At 38.6% G+C, this 22,575-nt stretch overlaps 1 protein-coding gene and 1 long non-coding RNA gene across 2 annotated transcripts in view; one reads left to right on the top strand and one right to left on the bottom strand.

Moving 5' to 3' along the window:
• The window catches only part of LOC118525311 (uncharacterized), a 161,923-nt gene that overhangs the window by 104,122 nt on the left and 35,226 nt on the right, over positions 1-22,575 (bottom strand). The gene's annotated exons all lie outside the window — the stretch shown is intronic.
• LOC118538095 (olfactory receptor 56B34-like) lies at positions 11,484-12,458 on the top strand. The gene has a single exon (XM_036095918.2). The coding sequence runs from the start codon at positions 11,484-11,486 to the stop codon at positions 12,456-12,458; it is 975 nt and encodes a 324-aa protein (XP_035951811.2).

Raw genomic sequence — 22,575 nt, 5'->3', positions numbered from 1 at the left:
AAAATGTACACTTTTGAGTGCAAGAACACTGATCCATGTTCATTCTGTACTTTCTCTGAGCCTAGTACAGGAACTCTGCACATGACAGATGCTTAATACTTGATTCATGGTGTGGCTGGTCAGCAGTATGAGATAGTCTGTGGACCTATGTATCAATATCCTGGACCATGATATGAAGAATGGCCTCAGAAAGTTTGCATGAGTCCACCTTGGAGAACAACCTCTTAGAAGACTGCTCGGGGCTTAAGCAACACCATGAGCTCATCCTACCAGGGAAGTGAGCCCTGGGCAGCACAGCAGACCTGCCGGAAGTCAGTCCATATGTAGGACCAGCCATCCTAAGAGTAATGCTTGGACACTTACCCAAGAACAGAGACTATAAACTTTCTCCAAAAGGAGCTATTACTTCACCTTTGACCGACAATGGCCACTGATTCAGACTAAAGCAATCCTCCAGTAAGAAAAGGTATGCAAGAGACAGTCACAGAAAAGGGCCTGAACTTAAGCCAACCTCCACTGTTTCTACCCCAAAGGAGTAGGGTAATAACAACATCTAACCTTGAAGAGTTCTTTACAGTTTGCAGAACACTTTCCCACAATGATCAACTAATTTCATGTAGTCTTCATAGCAGCCTTCTTAGTTAGGGACCATTACTATTAACCCTTTTTCACAAAGAAATAGGTGCTCAGGTTGAATGATTATACAAACTCATCAGCTGGTAAATAGCAATGTTGAGCCATCCTCAAAGCTGCCTCTGAACTCTCATTCACACATTTTTTTTCATTTATGTATTCATTCATTCAAAAACACACAGCACGAGTCTATGTGTAGGACCCCAAGTGCAGACCACTTTCAACAACTCTCTGGGGATGTGTCTCTCAGTTCTTTTGAAAATATGTAAACATCTAACATCCAACCTGGAGTCTCAGCAAAAATTCTGACACAACAGAAAGATAAGAGCAGTTAATTATTCTCTCCACTCTATCTGCCATGAGTATAAAAAGGGATGTGCCCTCTGTTTTATCTTTATAAACTATTCCTCTTTGTCATGTGCTTTATATTTACCCATTTGTTTTGTCTTATGTGATTTTAATACTGTCGCAATATTTTATTATTTATTTGCCTATTTGTCTTTTCTAGCACATTTATTTTCATATCCAGTGGACAATTTAATTTGAACATGTCTTTTCAAAACAGCATTAGCTGTGTCTTCATTACTGTACAGAACAAAACCACAATAAGATATCACTTCACACCCACTAGGATGGTTATAATTAAAAATACAGATGGTAAGTGTTGGTGAAGTTATGAAGAAAATAAAACACCCACACTGTGCTGGTGGGGATATAAACTGGTGCAGCGGTTTCAGAAAACAGTCTGGCAGTTCTTTGAGTGATTAAACAAGAGTCACTTAACAAGGCCCAGCAATTCCACTCTTAGGTACCACCCAAGAGAACTGAAAACATGTATGTCCACATAAAAATGTGTACATGAATATTTATAGCAGCATTATTCCTAATAGCCAAAAAATGAAAACAACTCAAATGTGCATCAACTGATGAGTGAGTTAAACAAATGTGGTGTACCCATACAATGGAAAATTATCCAGCCAGAAAAAGGAAAGGGGTACTGATACATGCTACAACATGGATGAACCTTGAAAACATTAGGCTAAATGAAAGAAAGCCAAACAGAAAAAGGCACATATTGTATGATACCATTTATATGAAATATCTAAAATAGGCAAATCCATAAGGACAGAAACCAGCTAAATAATTACCATGGGCTAAAGGAAAGGGAAAATGGGAAACTGTGTACAAAAGGGTTTCTTTGGAGGATGGTGAAAATTTCTGTAATTAGAAGTGATAGTTGTACAACACTGTGAATGTAATAGAAGCCACTGAATTAAACATTTTTAAATGGTTAAAATGCTGAATTTTATGTTATTTGAATTTTACCCCACTTAAAGACAAACAAAAAAACCCTCTCTTCTTATGATGTCTCTCCAGTGCCCTCTACTGCCAAAGTTGATTCCAGTGGATAAAGGCATATTACATAAAGGACCCAAATCCATTTTCACAGAGCAGGCCAAAAAACAGGATGTGTAACTGAGGCACAATAAGTCAATTAACAGCCTAGTTCACACCTCTGACTACTCACATTTCACGCACATTTGAATTCCCATACAACAATAAAACAACTCAATATTTCTATTTTTTTAATTTTATTTTATTATGTTATGTTAATCACCATACATTACATCATTAGTTTTTGATGTAGTGTTCCATGATTCATTGTTTGCGTATAACACCCATTCAATACATGCCCTCTTTAATACCCATCACCAGGCTAGCCCATCCCCCCACCCCTCTCCCCTCTAGAACCCTCAGTTTGTTTCTCAGAGTCCATAGTCTCTCATGGTTCATCTCCCCCTCCGATTTCCCCCCCTTCATTTTTCCCTTCCTACTATCTTCTTTTTTTTCCTTTTAACATATAATGTATTATTTGTTTCAGAGGTACGGGTCTGTGATTTATCAGTCAAAATGAAATCTTGCCATTTGCAACGACGTGGATGGAACTAGAAGGTATTATGCTAAGCGAAATAAGTCAATCAGAGAAAGACATGTATCATATGATCTCAATGATATGAGAAATTCTTAATCTCAGCAATCAATATTTCTATTTTAAAAGAGACAGCTAAAAATAATAAATAATAAACATAAAAAATACAGCTATTCTTCATACAAAGAAGTTCTCATCTTTTCCCCAAAATAACAAGATGCACAATCCCGAGAGTCATTGTATACATTGCTGGAAAAATTACCCTATTCCTCAAATTCAGTCAGAGTCCAATCAAATATTCTATTACCTAATAAAGACTAAACTGTAAAGTTAACTTGCAATAACTTGTGTAAAGTACTAAGAGGCACCTTGGGGGATATCCTGGTTTCCCAGCACAGTCTACCTGTCCCCGTTGCATACAGGCAACCTAATTTCCCCTTAGTTATTGGGTTTAATCACTCCAGATAATAGATTAATCTCTTTTTCTCCTCTGGTTCTATGGTGTAAGGCAGTAAGATAGGTACCTTATTTTTTTTTTTTTTTTAGTTTTTATTTAAATTCCAGTTAGTTAACATACTGAGTAATATTAGTTTTTAGCTGCAGGTGTACAATATAGTGAATGAACACTTTCGTACAATGCCTGTGCTCATCACAACAACTGCACTCCTTAATCCCCATCACCTATTTAACCCATCCCCCCTATAATAACCATCAGTTTGTTCTCTATAGTTTAGAGTCTGTTTCTTGATTTGCCTCTCTCTTTTTTTCCCCTATGATCATTTGTTTTGTTTCTTAAATTCCACATATGAGTAAAATCACATGATATTTGTCTTTCTCTAACTTATTTCGCCTAGCACATACTCTCTAGCTCCATCCACATCCTCGCAAACGGCAAGGTTAAATTCTCTTTTATTGGCTGAGTAATATTCCATTGTTTTTTTGTTTTTTTTTTTACCACATCTTCTTTATCCATTCATCAGTCAATGGACATTTGGGCTCTTTCCATAGTTTGGCTGTTATTGATAATGCTACTATAAAAATCAGGGTGCATGTATCCCTTCAAATCAGTATTTTTGTATCCTTTGGTTAAATACCTAATAATGCAATTGCTGGATCATAGGGTAGTTCTATTTTTACCTTTTTGTGGAACCTCCATTCTGTTTTCCACAGTGGCTGCACCAGTTTTCATTCCCACTAACAGTGAAAGAGTGTTCCCCTTTCTCAATATCCTCACCAACACCAGTTGCTTCCTATGTTGTTAATTTTAGCCATTTCTGACCGATGCATGATGATATCTCATTATAGTTTTGATTTGTATTTCCCTGATGATGAGTGATGTTGAGCATCTTTTCACTAATCTGTTGGAAGGTGGTTCCTTGATATAAGGATATATAAACAGAGGATCCAAATTAAAATATGTCCTGTTCTAATCCTCTGATGATATTTGAAGCATTTGTTTCCATGACCAGATATGCAAATTGAAATCCAGAATATGTCCCTATCGCAGTCAGGAACCATCAATACCCTCCACTTGCTAGCTACATGTCGGTCTGGTAGTGACCCATAGTGGTCTTGAGTTTCTGGTTGTCCCTGTTAACAAACAGAACAATTTTGAGCTTCAGAAGGAGTCAGTGGATTAGCCTGATTTATTTATTTACTGCCCATCATAGCATCACTAGAATAATCTCATGACCACTCATCTCAGGTAACCCAAGAAGACTCCTCCAGGAAGTGGATTAAAACATCTACTTGTTGATGCTAGGCCACTTCTGAGTTCACAAAAGGGTTTTGCTAATGAGCATTGTATGCCCATCTTTACATTCTCTTTTTCCAAGTTCATAGTGTTCCATAATCTTGCACACCATACTGAGATTCGTCTTACTGTTCTGTTATCAAAGGTCCAGTTCAGACCACATTGCCAATTCATTGTCTGTGATTGAAAATATGCATAATTCCATCCTATTCTATTGTTATTATCACTTAATCCCTCTGATACTGTGAAGAAACCCACTGAGCATATTTACCTTTCCTTTGGGCAAGTTCATTAGTGAAAACTATCAGACAGCAGTCATTCCCAGAGCAACTGACATTCTATTAGAGAAGGTAATTTTAGATATTTGTAGATTTTCTGAAATACCTTGTGATTTCAGGGTAGAGAATAAACCTAAGAAATGCTTATCAATGTTCTTCCTTTGGAAATCTATACCATTTCTCTCCATAGCATTTTCCACAGTATCCTGAACAACACATAGTTATTCCCAAGTCCTTCTTGGGTGCAACTTCATATTTTTTAATCAGTATACAAATTTATTGTTACTAAAATTAGGAATATAAATAATTGCTGTTCCACCAGAATTGCTTACTCCCCTGACCCATGCTTTTTTACAGTCCAGAAACAAATTTCCCTAATGTTCTGACAAATCTGTGACTTTCTTTGGCTATAGCTTGACAATAATAATTTATGACTTGGAATACCTTAATTTTAGCAAGCTACACCTCACTCTGCAATGTATTACAAAACCCAAACAATGTAATATTCTATTAAACAAAATTGCTAAACATTACATATCTTTGATTATAGCAAAAAAATGAATTTCACACATGGATCAAAATATTGATCCATTCCAAAACTGGGTGGCAACATGCAAAAGAATGAATCTGGACCACTTTCTTATATCATACACAAAAATAAATTCAAAGTGGATTAAAGACCTAAATGTGAGACCTGAAACCATAAAAATCCTAGAAGACAGCACAGACAGTAACTTGTTTGACATAGGCCTTAGCAACGTCTCTCTAGATATATCTCCTGAAACAAAGGAAACAAAAGCAAAAATAAACTATAGGGACTACATAAAAAGAAAAAACTTTTGCACAGCAAAGGAAACAATCAACAAAACTAAAAGGCAACCTACAGAATGGAAGAAGATATTTGCAAATGACATATCCAATAAAGGGTTAGTACCCAAAATACATAAAGAACTTATAAAACTCAATATCCAAAACACAATACAATTAAAAATAGGCAGAAGAATGAACAGACATTTTTCCAAAGAAGACATAAAATGGCCAACAGACACATGAAAACATGCTCAACATCACTCATCATCAGGGAAATACAAATCAAAACTACAATGAGATATCACCTCTCACCTGTCAGAAGGCTAAAATCAACAACACAAGAAACAACAAATGCTGGTGAGGATGTGGAGAAAAAGGAACACTAGTGTCCTTTTGGTGGGAATGCAAACTGATACAGCCACTATGGAAAACAGTATGGACGTTCCTCAAAAAGTTAAAAATAGAACTACCTTATGATCCAGCAATCACACTACTGTGTATTTACCCAAAGAATACAAGAACAATAATTCAAAGGGATACATGAAGCCCTATGTTTATAGCAGCATTATTTACAATAGCCAAGATATGGAAGCAACCCAAGTGTCCACCAATTGATGAACGGATAAAGAAGATGCAGTGTATATATATATATACATACACACACAATGGAATATTACTCAGCCATAAAAGAGAATGAAATCTTGCCATTTGCAATGACATGGATGGAGCTACAGTGTATTATGCTAAGCAAAGTAAGTCCGTCAGAGAAAAACAAATACCATATAATTTCACTCATATGTGGAATTTAAGAAACAAAAGAAACAAGCAAAAGGGGGGAAAAATAAGAGAGAGAGAAATCAAGAAATAGACTCTTAGTTATAGAGAATAAACTGATGGTTACCAGAGGGGAGGTGGGTAGGGGGATGGGTTGAGTAGGCAGTAGGGATTAAGAGGTACATTTATCGTGATGAGCACAAAGCAATATATGGAAGTGTTGGCTTACTATATTGTACACCTGAAATTAATATAACACTGTATGTTAACTAACTGGAATTAAAATAAAAACTTAAATATATATTGATTCCATTCCATCACAATGTTACTATGTTTCAAGTAATTTTTAACTGTTAGAATCTCTGACAGCAGTCTTTAAGCAACAAAGAAGTAAATGGAAGTTTCTTAAGCTAATTTGAAAATATTAAAATAAAAATTAAAGTTTTATTTAATAATAGTATATGTAGTTAGAATACATGTATTATTAAATGGAAAAGGGTAAATGTCACTGTATATAAACATAAGCATCACACTTGGAAATTCCTCTAGACTGCTTCTCTATTCACTCTTCTCAATATTCATTCATCTATTTGACAAATATTCATAAAATATCTACTATATGCCAGGAACTGGTCTAGGTACCAGGGACAGAGCAGTGAACAAAAATTACAAAGAGCATGCTTTTGGGGAGCTTACATTTTAATGTGAAAAAGAAAAGAGATACAAATAAATGACTTGATAATATGACATGTTGTGATATGTGCCATAGAGATAAATAGAGCAGAGAGTTATAGAGTCAGGACTCCTATTTTAGATAAAATGACCAGAGAATGCATCTCTGATTAAGCAACATTTGATCTGAATACAAATTCTATATCACTCTTTTATTCCAGTTTAATTAACACTAAAATTACAACATCATGAAAGACAAGAGAGGCAAGTGGTCCTAAAAAAGGAACTGATCAACACAGACAAATAGTAGAGAGGGGTCAGGTAGGATTACATTCTAAAAAATATCCAATATTTTTGGCACTTGAGGTCATTAGCAAGAGCAATTTCTATGTGATGCTAAAACAAAAGTTAAATTGAAGTGAGACAAGAAATCTATAGGAGGTGAGGATGAGGAAGCAACATAAAGAGGTTACTCATAATGTTTGTGATGCAGGAAATAGATAGGGGCAATCTCTGGAAACGATATAGAATAAAGATATATTTTGAGATAGGGAGATTTCAAAACCTTCCTAGAATGAGGAGCACTATTCATCAGACAAGAGTGAATTAATCCTTGAGGAACCTGGAGTGAAAAGCCGTCCATCTGGTGGGCCACCCTGGGACTAGAGTTGAATGGACCCAAACATCTTGTGAACTAACCCCTAAGAGCATTTGGGTTGTATTCCCATTGCAATGCCAAAAAAGCCCCTGCAGGATGCTTGTTATAAAGTAGGGAGGGCCTAGAGAGCACCACACCAGGATCAGGCATCTCACAGATCTAATTTATACAAAAACCCCAGACTCCAGGGATGGCAAGCAAGGACAGGAATCTGTTCTGAGCAACAAAAAGCTGAACACAGGCAGCTGAAGCCAGGAGACCAGACGCGGCTACAGAAGGCATTGCAGGTCTCTTCCAAAACCTTCTTGAAGTCGTAAGTAAACCAGTCAATGACCTGCACCCTGAGAGGTGAGGGGATGGACGTTTCCCACCATCCTGTAAGAAACTGTTCCTCATCTCCGAATTTGATTAGTATATGCCTTATCCTTGCCTTCTATGGCTTTCCTTATTTGATTTGTACCTCCTTCTCTCAGGCCCTTGACTTTTGTAGAGACTAAGTTCTGTGACTAGGAAACAGGAAAGAAGTGAGACTGAGTTCCAGGATTGTCAGTAAATCAATGATAAATCGACGGGCCTAGAATAATAAATTCTATACCCGAGATTCCTAGAACAAAAGCAACTTTAAACAAAACACTGCTTTATTACACTCAATAAAAAGACATATGATTGTTTTTAAAAGACCTCATATTTAATATAAACTGAAGCTGAGTTCCCATTAAATCAACCAAAAAAATTGAAAATGTTTGTCATCATACTTATTTTACATTGATCATGAATTTCCAACTGTTTCAGTGAGATAAGAAACAAAGATTAAGATATATTAATATTTGTAAAGAGGGAAAATAGCATTGTTTGCAAGCAACTTTTTTAAAAAGGTATTTGTTGTGCTTTTTTTTTTTTAAGATTTTATTTTTAAGTAATCTCTACACCTAACATGGGACTCTAACTTGCAACCTTGAGATCAAGAGTTTCCTGCTTGGGGCGCCTGGGTGGCTCAGTTGTTAAGTGTCTGCCTTTCGGCTCAGATCATGATCCCAGGGTCCTGAGATCGAGCCCCGCATCAGGCTCCCTGCTCCATGGGAAGCCTGTTTCTCCCTCTCCCACTCCCCTTGCTTGTGTTCCTGCTCTTGCTATCTCTCTCTCTGTCAAATAAATAAAATCTTTAAAAAAAAAAAAAAAAAAAGAGTTGCCTGCTCTATGGACTAAGCCAGCCAGACGCCCAGCAAGCAACTTTTTGCTATACCCAGAAAATCAGAAAAAGAGCATTAATGGAAAAAATTTAAAAATTGACAACAGTTTAGCAAAATGGATGATGCACAAGACAGAAATAACACAACAATAAAACTGCAATTTATAAAATAATAAACCCAAAATATTTGGTTTACCAGCAACCATTAATTGGTTGAGATGATACAGAAAAAACTCACCAAATGTTTAAAAGTAGCACAAGTTTAGCAAAATGAATGAAGGCAAAAGGAAATAACAAAAACCAATATAATAACACTAAAAAAGGTAAATTCACTGGATTTCCATAGGTCATAAATACACATTCGAATACATAATGAAAAAACTCATATGCATTCAAAATATCTCAAAATACTAATAATCATAATAAGAACAGTGCAGAAGTACAAAATTTTAGTAAAAATTTTTTAAAGATTTAAACAAAGGCAGAGAGAATCCACATTTGATGAATGAGAAGACTTGATAGTATAAGGATGTCAACTTTTTTTTCCAAAATTAAGCTACAAATTTAGCACAATCCCAAACAAAATTGTTATTTTAGAACTCAATATAGGAAATCCAAGTTTAATCTGGAAAATAAACACATGAAAAGGACTTTAAAATTAAAGAGAATAAGTAATAAGGGAATATAGTCCTCTTGTGAATTAAATTTATTATAAAACTAAAATTTTTAACTCAGTTTGATATTGGCACAAAATTAACCAGAAAAAAAAATAGAAACAACTGAGTGCCCTCCATAGAACTTATAAATATAAAAATTTATTATGTCACCAAAGAGGCATAATAATTGCTTGGTAAGACATGTAGAAACCATTGTTTAATCATGCAAAATCACTTTATTTACATATCTCTCTTTAGCAGAAAAACTAAGTCCATGTAAATAAGTTGCATCACAAAACCAGAAGGTCAACCATTAAAAATTAAAAGTCAAAGGGAAGTGAAACTTGATCAAAATTTTATGTGAAAAATGGTCTTCTGTTACTGTTTTTTGATTGAATAATGGAATATTTTGAGAATTACATGAAAGCTAAACAGTTCCTCTCCCCAGAATAATGTAAAGATAGACAAATTTTTCCATATAAATTTAAGAAATTCACAGATTCCCATGGAGACTACCCATAAATTCTTCATTAAAGAGTTCTATTTAAGTTTATAAGTCCTAGAAAGAAAACATTTAAAAATTGTGTAAGATACAATATACATATATCCAAATATATACATAATATGTATTTTAAAATTTGTAAGCAGTATGTAAAACCAAACAAAAATTGGGGAAAATGTTATAAAAGCCATATGACATCATTTAGTGGCCGTTGAAAAAAATGTTTATAAAGTTTCCCAATGCATCAGGAAATTTATATGTACTATGCTAAGAAAAAGCACGGGATAAAGAATTCCACTTACATGAAACTTCATAAAAAATTTTCTTTCAGAAAATAAAAACGCTGAAAACGAAATATTCTAAAATGTTAAAACCATTACCTTTGCTTGTTGGGATTTTGATTTATGGTTATTTTTCTTAACTTCTGTTTTTTGTTTTCTAAAAGTGCTATTGTTTTATTTTTTCTTATTTTTCTTTTTCAATTTCATGAGTACTATATGTTTATTATAATTATAAATGGCATGGTCATTCATTGGCCTTGATCTTACACTTAACGTCATCAAATGGAGCAAAGGTAGGGATTTGGAAAGGCAATATTGATACCTAAATATTTCCGAAGGGAAGGTATTATTCACAAATAAAGATTAAAAATAAAAAAGAATTCTCAGGTATTGAAGGTTTCCAAAACCATAAAGCCTGTATGCTTTTTGATACAAACTCTTGAAAATAGTCTGCAACAGTTCAAAAGTGAACAAAACTGAGAATGTGATAATGAGGAGGACCAAGTATTTAAAGGACCAAAAATGAGCTGTGAAATTACTTAAATGAAACAGTCTAAATGTGTGTGACAAATGCCTACAGCTCTCAACCACACAAAACTCTGAAAGTGGTGGAAGTCTGGTGGTAATTTTCTCTCCTTAAATCTATTACTAAAATTGATGATTTTAAAATACAGCTTTATGCAAGTCTTTAACATTACTTTCATAATCAGAAGAGAAAACAAGTGATATTCCTAGAGTATGGCAGAGATTAAAATTTTGCTAAAGCTTTCTCACTTATTAGTGTTTTCAACATATGATTCTTATCTAGACAAATCATTCAACCTCTGTATCCTTATATGTAAATAACAACCCCTGTTGGGTGAAGATTAAATGACATGATTTTTGTCAGAAATCATTTGTCAACCACAGGCACTGTTTAAAAGAAAAACTCGATCAGGTTTCTCCCTGTGGCTGCATGGTCTCCTCCTAAAGATCCCCAACAGTGGAGAAAACACTTCTGCCCTCTAACTTTGGGTTCTTTATAATGTACAAGTCTTCTGCTGTGTGTCTGCATTCCTCACACACACACACACACACACACACACACATACACACACACACACACACACACACACAAATCTACCCAGAATTTCCAAAAAACAAAGCCAGTAAATCTTCACTTTTATTCTGCTAAAATCTTTATCTTAGAATCTATTTTGGCTCTTCTGTTGTTCTTATCCAAACTTCTTTCAAGGGTCCAAGTGGGCTGAGGATACACAAATTTTGAGCCTCAGCTGAGCTTACTACAGCCTATTCTTATTTCCCCTTAATTCACAGATGGATGCTGAGAAGAAGACATCCCATGATATGGATACCACCCTGACTATAAGCAATAGCTCCAGGTTCCAGGTGTCTGAGTTCATCCTCATGGGGCTCCCAGGCATTCACTCCTGGCAGCACTGGCTCTCCCTGCCCCTGGCTCTGCTCTACCTCTTAGCTCTCGGTGCCAACATCCTCATCTTAATCACCATCCAACATGAGCCTTCCCTGCACCAGCCCATGTATCGGCTCCTTGGTATCTTGGCTATAGTGGACATTGGCCTGGCTACCACCATCATGCCCAAGATCCTGGCCATTCTCTGGTTTGATGCCAAGGCCATCAGCCTCCCTGAGTGCTTTGCTCAGATCTATGCCATCCACTCTTTTATGGGCATGGAGTCAGGCATCTTCCTCTGCATGGCTGTCGATAGATATGTGGCCATCTGTCACCCCCTTCGGTATCCCTCCATAGTCACCGAGGCTTTTGTGATCAAAGCCACACTGTCCATGGTGCTCAGGAATGGCCTGCTGACCATCCCAGTGCCCGTACTGGCTGCCCAGCGACACTACTGCTCCAGGAATGAAATTGACCACTGCCTGTGCTCTAACTTGGGGGTCACCAGTCTGGCCTGTGATGACATCACTGTGAACAGATTTTACCAGTTGGCCTTGGCATGGGTTATGGTTGGGAGTGACATGGGTCTGGTGTTTGCTTCCTATGCTTTGATTATTTGCTCAGTGCTGAGGCTGAACTCTGCTGAAGCAACATGGAAGGCCCTGAGCACCTGCAGCTCCCATCTCATCCTCATTCTCTTTTTCTACACAGCTGTTATTGTTGTGTCTCTCACCCAGCTGCCAGGAAGAAAAGTCCCCGTCATCCCTGCTCTCTTCAATGTGCTACACAGTGTCATGCCCCCAGCCTTTAACCCCATGGTGTATGCCCTCCGGACCCAGGAGCTGAGAGTGGGCTTCCAGAAGGTGCTTGGTTTGGGTGACAATGTGTCCAGGAAGAGCCAACTTTAAAGGGCAGGGTTTTATAACTGGTATTACAGAAAGAGCACAGGCTTTGGAGTGCAACAGCCCTGGGTTAAAATTCCACGTCTCCCAATTGCTAGGAACAACAATTCAAATTAATTCACCTGTTTTGTACAGCATATACGATATGTCAGGCGTTGTAAACATTCCACAAATATTAACTCATATAATTGCATAACAACCTTATGAAACAAGTACAATTGTTATTTATATTTTTGCAGATGAGGCAAGAGAGTTGAGAAACTTGCCCAAGGTCAAATGGGAAGGAAATTGCAGAGTGAGGTTAGAACACAAGCAGTCAGGCTCCAAAGTCCCTGCTCTTAACACTTTTCTCTCTATTCAACCTTGTTACTAACTTTTAAAAACAGAAATTAAGATGACAAAAAAAAAGGGGCGGGGGGATGATACCTAACTAAATGAAATGATATATCACTTCTCCATTAATAAAAGAAAATTCCATTTAAAAGTTGGCAGCAATTTTCCTGTCTATAAGTCAAGAGTTTGATAGGAATTATTTTGTCACTTTACAAACTCTTTAACAACTCTTGAGTTAATTTGCATTAAACACTAAGAAGAATATCCCAATCGCTTTTTGTTAACATTCAACATTACTTGAACTTCTCAAGTGAATTAAGAAAATCCCAGGAAGGTGCTGCAGTTCATTGGTAGTATAAAGGTCAGCAATTTCTCTAGAGTAGATCTTTCCCCATAAGAGAAATGATACAAGTTTGTGAACAGAGAGAAGAGAAAGTTGGTAAAATTATTTTTTATTTATTTTAATGCCAGAATATAAACCAGCAAGGGTGGAATTTTAGCTCCCAAGTGACATGCGAATGAGTTTGGGAAATTCCCCTGACCTAGTCACATGGCATTATTGCTGACTTTGGAAAGAAAAGCCTAACATGAGCCAATAAACTTAGAAGCCTCTTCTAGGGTTCCCAGACCCAATTCCAACACAGAGATGGAGGAGAGAGGGTTCCCCACACACACACACCCAGCAGCATGTCTGAGAATTCAACCCAATTCTAACACTATCTACAGGGAAACAGCATCAGATTCCACAGATTAAGGGTTCAGTCCTACAAGACTGCCTTTACCCCCTGCTTCAGATGCCTATTGCAAGGCCTAGACTGTCCAACCTGTGCTCCTGACCAACCAGATACAGACTGGAGGTTCCAATGACCCTTCCTTGGGTTTCATATACCAGTCACAAGTCCACGTTGTTACCTGTACTTCTGACAAGATGCAGTGGGGAAAGTGGCAATGTATGTGGTCAGTGATGTGGACAACAAAGGCAAAAGAAAAAAAATTAAACTTCCTTATAACTTACAGCCCATTGACAAGTACTTGGGACAGGCAGAGTGACCTTCCTCCAGGAACTTAGCTGCCTTGATGTTAATACTTTGCTAGAGGCAAAGGCAACTTTAGCTTAACATTAGCCCAGATCTCCAGGATCCTGTAAGTCTTCTTTAACATATAAAATGCCTTTGGAAACCTCCTTTCTCTCTATCCCCCAGGATGTATGTTAGCAATCTTCTTCCAAGCATATGGCCCAATGATACACATCTGAAGGGTCTCATTACTAAAGTTTTACGAGACAGTAGTAAATGACTTTTCCTAACAACAGCTAGCTCCTCAAAGTCCTGGAAACCTTACTTCCAAATTCCCTAGAGACTTATGCTATTCCTCAATCCCCTCCCAACTTGAAACTATATAATCAGCCACTCCATACAACCCCAGTGCAGCTCTTTCTGTCCACAGGTCCTGTCCCCATGCGTTAATAAAACCACCTTTTTTGCACCAAAAACATCTCAAGAATATTTTCTTGACCATTCACTCCTGAACCCCAACTTTTCACATCATTAGGGCACAGAGCTTCCATGCCCTCTCCAGGTACAACACTCTCCCCACAACAACATGTGATCACCAACTGGGAAGAGATTTGAACCCAGTCCTTTTTTATGGGGATTTCATTACATAGTCATGACTGACTAAGTCATTGGCTATTTGTTGACTCAGCCTCCAGTCCCTCTCCCCTCCCCAGAGGTGGGGGTGGGGGGGGTCTGAAAGTTCTAACCCTCACATCATAGGGTTGGTTCTCCAGGCAAACAGCCCCCAATCCTTAGATTACATAAGGGCTTTCCAAAAGTTACCTCATTAACATAACAAAAGAGACCTTTATCTCCCTTATCACAGGAAATCCCAAGGGTTTTAGGAGCTGTGAGCTGGGAACCATGGATGAAGACCAAATACATAAGAAAAATATATTTTGGTCACCTGAGTGACCAAAATATATATTCCTTACAAATCACAAAATCACAGAGGCCAAGACTGAGAAATTTAGGCCATTAAAATTCAAGGAATTATCTTTCTTTTAACAGAGTGAGTTAGAGGGGCGCCTGGGTGGCTCAGTAGTTAGGCGTTTGCCTTCGGCTCAGGTCATGATCCCAGGGTCCTGGGATTGAGCCCCACATCGGGCTCCCTGCTCCGCGGGAGGCCTGCTTCTCCCTCTCCCACTCCCCCTGTCTGTGTCCCACTCCCCCTGCTTGTGTTCCCTCTCTCACTGTGTCTCTCTGTCAAATAAATAAAATCTTCAAAAAAAAAAAAAACCAGAGTGAGTAAGATAGCAGGCCTCTGTTATATCTATAGACAAGGCAGAACTGGACCATGTGCTTTTACCTGTTTTTAACAGTGATCTTTGTAGAGGCTTCTTTTAGGCAAACAGTCTTGAGTAATGGAATGTAGAAAGGGCCCACAGCGACCACCTGGCTGAATACAGACAGATCTATCAGGCCACCCACCTCAAAATATCCATAGACCCTAACTGACCAATGGGCTATTTACAATCAAGCACAATTACCAAAAAGGGGAGAATTCCATACATCACCATACCTCCTCATCTAACCCCTTTAAAAACAGCCCCCATCCACTGCCTCATTGCAGACAGCCTCTCCGCAGCTGTCCTATCCCCTGCTCCCTTGCAGTGTGTTCAATAAACTTCTATCTCCTTTGTTCTGCCTCAGCTGAAATCTTTAACCACCTTGCCACTGGCTTCCTCCCAATCATCACCCAACATTTGGGGACCCTGATCCAATAGGCACAGACACCCCATTTAGACCACAGTCTTGATGAGGGATAGAAGCAGAAAAATGGTCACCTTTAGACTAGAAGGCTGACTGAGAGCCTGCATAGTCCTGATAGGGACTAAATATGCACTAGTTGCTACATTCTTAAAGGGTCTCATGATTGCATATATATTCATCAATAGTTAATAGCAAACTGAATGATAAGCACCAGAGAAATCTCGTGGAAGTAGTTTTACAACTAGAAATTCTAAGAAACATTTGTGATCTAATACACCTTGCATGTCCCCTCCCTCTTGAGCACTAAGGATATAACCACCAGCTTCATACAGCAAAAAGTGCAGCTCTTTCTGCCCACAGGTCTTGTCCCTGTGCTACTGAAACTCAGAATTTGCACCAAAGTCTCAAGGATTCTTTCCTGACCCTTGCATTCGACTACCCCACAACAGTCCAATATATGAAGAACAGAAGCATTGACTGCTGATAAACAGTAGTGCACTATTTGATGGGTCAAATTGCCTGTTATTCTTTCCACACAGTGGTTTGGATCCTTTGACATTTCAGGGAGAAAAAAATAAGTCCCAAGAGAAAGATACTAATCTCCTATTCTGGCCATCCAAGAGACTGGATTTCCACTTCCACTAATGGCTAATAGGATAATTCAGACAAAGACTCCTGGTGAGAACAAGTAGAAATGATAGACAAAACATCTTTAAATGGATAGAGAGAGATTGGAAAACTAACAAATTAGTAAAAATTATGTGAGGCTTCCTTTCAGCTCCAACTTATAAAGAAAGTTTAAAAGTGTCACTCCCATCCTTACATCAAGAAATGGCTGGGAAAACAACCACTTTACCTGGACCCATCAGAGAACTGAGGTCACAAGGCTAACTGACTTCCTGGAGTTAGAGGAATGCCCTTCGTCTAGGTGGGATATGACTCTAATAACATCTCTTCTCCTGGAGATGAGAACTTTATAATGGAGAATGCTCTGGGATTATTTCACAATGTTAACTTTTCTCCTCCCCTTGCCAGAGCCAGGGGACCTCTTTTGGATCTTTACTGTGAGAATCTGCTGGGATTGCTGGATTTAAAGTGTGGGACCTGCCTAAGACTGAACCCCCAAATATTTCTCATTCTCATGCTAGACCACACTCATACTCAGGATTTGTCAAAATTACCTTTGAAGTACCTACCAATCTATGCCTTCAGCACCTTCTGCTCCAGCTAGCCAGATTCTCTGTATTCACCTGTGTCTCCAAATTAGGGGGTGGCAGTTGCCCTGTAATGTCACTTCTTTGATGGGTCTATGAAAAGTCATTGAATTTCCTTTTTTTTTCAGCCTTTTTTATTTTAAGGACAAGAGTGATGATTCAAAGCTCTTTACATGTCAGAAGTTCTCATATTAGATTACAACTGAAGTACAGAATAAGTACCCATGAGTACATACTCATACAAATAAGTGATCTAATAAATAAGTACATAGGGGAGAATAAACAAACCTCTCATGCAGAAAATTTCCAAATAGTTTATGTAACTACACCACCCCCAAGTAGGTGGAGCATAATTCCTCACTTCTTAAGCTCAGAGTGACTTCTTTCCAAAAGCCTGCATTGGCTCTAAGTAGGAAAAGGAAAAAAAAAAAAAGTTTCACCACCAAGACATGTATTTTGGATGCCCAGGTTATAGATTTTTATACCCTCTTCCTCAGTATGCTCTGTCAATTAACTAAATGCTAACAGTTTCTCACTAGACCTTTTTTGTTGTTGTTCTTTTTCACATTACCTGCTCAGATTAAGACACTCCATACCCTGGAGAGTGAGTAAAAAGTAAACAGAAACCAGAAGTCATGACCATGGACTGGCCAGCAAAATGGCACAAAACATTAAAAAGGGAAAACATGCTTCCTTACTGTTAGTAAAAAAGCTGTCAATTAGGATTGTGTTTAGCTGTATATAAAGGACAATAGAGTATAGCGGTTAGCCAAATTGGGAGTTTATTTATCTCATGACATACATGTGCACATGCATGCACACACACACACAAGGAATCACGCAGTTCAGAGATATTAAGAGAGCTCTACTGTGCCATCAAGTAACCAGGCTCTTTCTACTTTCTGCTCTGCCATTCTAAATTATGCTACTATACTCCAAATTCAACTCCATATTCCAGAGAAGAAGAAAGAGATTTAAAAGGAAGTCTCAGTAGACTTTTACTCACATCTGACTGGTCAGAAATGAGTCTGATGTTCATCTCTAGTTGCAAGAAAGACTCAAAAGTCAAGTCTTTTAGATTCCCAGGCTCTATGATAGTGGAAAGTTATGCAAAGGTGGGTTTGAATGGGTTCTGAATAAACTAACTCCCAGTAAAAACATAATACACATCACATTCTTTTTATGCAATATTTTCAAAAACTGATAAAGTATTGGGCCATGAAGAAAGTCTCAAAAATTCCAAAGAGTGAATAAGTTCCAAAGATCTCTGAATAATATGACAAACTCAGCACTTACTACAGCTTCCTACTCCCACTCCAAAACCTAGCAATCACTAAGAATATATGCAATAATATATCAATTAATACCATCAACTAATAACACAAAACAAATGGAGAGCCACTGAGGAAACACACACACATACACACAAAAATGGGGAAACTCCAAAGATGAAAGGCAATTGTGATGGAATTGTGGAAAAATGAAAGTCCAAATTGTGCATGATAGATTCAGACTGAGAAATGCCTGACTAAGAGAAGCAGGGGACCATGAGAAAACCAACTCAGTGATGAATGAGTAGCACAGTAGAAGTAGCCAGGCAGGTCTCTCCTCCTGCACATATACTCCTGAACCAAGAAATAGGCCAAAAGTCAAGAAACAGTGGTGGGTGTTCCAGAACATTGGAGATTGGGTCATAAAACATAACAGTGACCCACATGACCACAAATGACCATGCCCCATGAAGCATGGGAAATGAGCTCAAGCATAAATCAAGATATTAGCATACCTCACATCTCTCTTAAAACAGGTTTCATGAAACAAATACAGCAGCAATATCCCAAGATTGCCTACCAGAAAGAAAACGAACCAGAGACAAAAATGGCTTGGTCTAAATTTTACACAGGTTTCTTCCTGGCTATAAGCCCATGGTCTCCCTTTTCTTTGGGCATTTGCTTCAGAAAACTTGTAAATTCTTTCTTTGCCCCTTTGTCATGTATATAAGTCTTCTAAACTCTTGCCAGTTTTGCAACCTAGGAAATGTCTTTCTCAAGAACCTGGGAACTATCTCCTGAGGTGTAAACATTGAAAAAGATAGCACCCCATTTCCCAGTCCCTGTAGAGGGTACCAGCCTAACTTCTAAGGGTGCCATTTGGCAAACACAGATGGCCTAATCACAGACAAAAACATTGGCAATCTCAGGAATAATTCAATGTACTTGACACATCCCATTGATCAACCTCCCTGAAGTACTCCAGTACATTTTCACTTGCTTACCCCAGGGCTTAAACTCTTTCCACCTGACACCTTACCCCAGCTCAACCCTGCCTTTGTGTTAATGGAACTGCATATCCAGACGATCTGTACTCTCTTCCCCACTGCTGGCAATCATATAAGAATAATATCAACTTTCACTTGCTCATTATGTCCAGTGCAATTTTATTTAACACTAAATACAACCAGACTCTTGAGCAAAATCAACACAAAAGAGTGGCATTAAAGTCAATAAACAAAACTCACACCTAAAGAGATAGGATAAATTCAACATCATCAATCAGAAAAGCTCCTCTCAAGGTAAATTTCTCTGTGCCAGATCTCTGCTTCAGGATTCCAGGGACCCATGCTTTCACATCCAGAGGTGGTGACAAGTGCTGTTACTAGCCCTAGGTAACTACACTATCACTTAGGATCTTACTAGTGACGTCCTTATACTAGTCCCTTTGTAAGTAAAGCCTTCTCAAATTATTCTAATTCAATTAATTTGAATTATTCTATTCAAACTGTTCTAATTTGAGAAATAATTAGTGCTGGCAAGAATGTGGAGAAAAGGGAACACTTGTGCACTGTTGGTGGGAATGTGACTTGGGCACTGTTAGTGAGAGTGTAAATTGGTACAGCCACTATCAAAAACAGTATGGAGATTCCTCAAAAAATTAAAAATAGAACTACTATATAATTCATTAATTCCATTTCTTTGTATTTACCCAAAGAAAATGAAAACACTAATTCAAAAACGTATATGCACCGCCATATTCATTTCAGCATTATTTGCAATAGCAAAGATATGGAAACAACTTAAATGTCCATCACTGGATGAATGGATAAAGAAGATGCAACACACACACATACAAACACATACACACACGCACACAGTGAAATACTATTCAGCCATAAAAACTGAAATCTTGCAATTTACCACATGATGGATTTTGAGGGCATTATGCTAAGTGAAATTAGGTCAGACAGAGAAAGACAAATACTATATAATCTCACTTATATGTAGGATTTAAAAAAAAAAAACAAGCTCACTGATACAGAGAACTGGCAGAGGCAGTACTTGCCAGAGGCAGGAATGGGGTGGCAAAATGTGCAGGAAGGGAGTCAAAATAAAAGTTCATCTATATGGGTGAAACTAGAAGTAGTTTAAGTTAAGAACTGAGTTTTAGAAGACTATGTAAAATATGGCATTGTTTTTATAATACCCTAAAATAAGTAAAATAGTGTTTAGTTTGGAGTGCCTAGGTGGCTCACTTGGTTAAACTTCTGCCTTCGGCTGGGGTCATGGTCCCAGGGTCCTGGGATTGAGCCCCACATATGGCTCCCTGCTCAGCGTGGGGCCTGTTTCTCCCTCTCCCTCTGCTGCTCCCTGTGCTTGTGCTCTCTCTGGCTCTCTCTCTCTCCCAAATAAATAAATAAAGTCTTTAAAAAAAAAAAGGAAAGTCATCACAAGAAAAAAAAAATTTTAACTATGTATAGTGATGGGTGGTAACTGGATTTATTTTGGTGATCATTTCCCAATACATACAAATGTTGAATCATTATGCTATACACCTGAAACTAATATAATGTTATATGTCAATTATACTTCAATTAAAAAGTTTTTTAAATTATTCTAATTTGAGTGGGCCATCTGTTCCCTATTAGTACTCTATCTATTGCAATGCTCATTCAATTAGGCAATATGCAAGTCATTAGCAAAAGCAGTTTCCATATAGCAATAGGACAGATTTTTACAGTCATAGGTATAAAGGTGAGGAAGTGAGAGCAATACACAAAGATGACTCTTACAAGAGGCTGAGTCAGTGAAAGACAGATCCTGGGGATACAGGGTGCAACTGGGAAGTACATGGAAAGACCCAGGCTCAAGTGTGTGCAGTCGAGATATTTTGTGGAGTTCTCAGTCCTTGGAATCTTCAAATATTGAGGTGGAAGATTCAGGAGAGTGGAAGACTGTGGACACAGGATAAGGAGGATACAGTCCCTTCTGCTCTATCACTTGGTTTGAATGTACAAACATGCTCCAACACCAGTGATACATTACAAAACAGTTGGAGGATAACGGATTTCACCTTTGCCTTAGTGCAATCCAAACACAGAAAACTGCATCAAGCTGAGAGTGAGCATCCTAGGATATACCACACACACAAACACACACACACACACACACACACACACTCCTAACGCCAACCAGCTACCTTCCCTCAATCACAACTTTCTGTCTGAGCTCAAAGCTCTTTTTGTCACTTCAGCATAGCTCACAAGCTGCAGCCCTTCCATCCACTTCCACAAGCAAACTTCATGTCCTTCTCAAAGTAAAGTACTGTCTTCATTGCAGTATTTGTATTTCCTAAACCATCTAAAATGTGTCAAACTCTGCTAGGTCTATCCTAGTTTTCTCTTTTCTATGTGTCACTGATAACATTTTTGAGTACTATGCTCCTAACTCCATTTTTCCATAAATCTTGTGGTTTCTCATGTAGAGTTGTGCATATCACAGTGATTCTGAAGAACTCCTGCGTCCCGTTACAATAGAACTGACTACTTGCCAGAGTGAGTGGGGAGGAAACCAAGCTTAGACAAGAAAGGCTTGGGGCGCCTGGGTGGCTCAGTTGGTTAAGCGACTGCCTTCGGCTCAGGTCATGATCCTGGAGTCCCTGGATCGAGTCCCGCGTCATGAGCAGGGAGCCTGCTTCTCCCTCTGACCCTCTCCCCTCTCATGTGCTCTCTCCCTCTCATTCTCTCTGTCTCAAATAAATAAATAAAATCTTTGAAAAAAAAAAAAAAAAAAAGAAAGGCAAACACGCTTTCTTCTGACAGTTCAACCTGGCAGAGCTGTCCACCTGCTGGGCCCATGCCCTGGGACTAGGTTTGCTCCCAGAGCGGCCAAGACAGGCCTCCAAAGTCACTGGGGGCCCTTCTGCTGCGGTGAGACAACCTGCCCCTGGGGCAGTTGGGTGGTACTGAGGAGTGCCATGCCATGAGCCCAGGGACGTGGGCGATGGGTCAGACCAAGACCAGGTGATTTCAGAGCTGTGATTCACATCCAAAACCCCAGGAGTGGTAGGAAAGGGACACATCAGCTCTGAGCAACAAAAGGCCCACCATAGACAGAAACAGCCAGGAGAGGGGAAGCAGTCCAGAAGGAAGAACCAGGCTGGGGGCATCTTCATGGCCCCTCCTGCAGTAGTAAGTAAATCAGCCACTTTCATGGATACTGGGAGGGGAATCAATGGAGGCAGTCCCCCTCCAAGGATTCTGTCCCTGCCTATGAATCTGGCTCACTGTCCTTGGATTTCTCAACTTGCCTTGCTTTACCTTCCACCAATCTCTTCACCTGGGCAGGGGTTAAGAGCTTTAATCTGGGAACAAAGGCAAAGAGTTGTGGCTGAGCTCTGATATGGCCATACTGCAGACAGCGGGGCTCTCCAGCCAGGTGAATGTGCAAAGAAAACCCCTTGGTTGCCACAGTGTCAGGCATGCAGGAGGCTCTCAGTAAAACTTTGGTGAGTAAATGACCAAGCTAAGTAATT

The sequence above is a fragment of the Halichoerus grypus genome, chromosome 11 (assembly GCF_964656455.1).
Source record: "Halichoerus grypus chromosome 11, mHalGry1.hap1.1, whole genome shotgun sequence".
Taxonomy (NCBI): Eukaryota; Metazoa; Chordata; class Mammalia; order Carnivora; family Phocidae; genus Halichoerus; species Halichoerus grypus.
Note: the sequence above shows the minus strand (reverse complement) of the source record. Positions and strands in the feature narration are given on the sequence as shown.

What these genes read in the sequence shown, in the direction of transcription:
- LOC118538095 (XM_036095918.2), top strand. Translation starts at nt 11,484, where the DNA reads ATGGATACCACCCTGACTATAAGCAATAGCTCCAGGTTCCAGGTGTCT.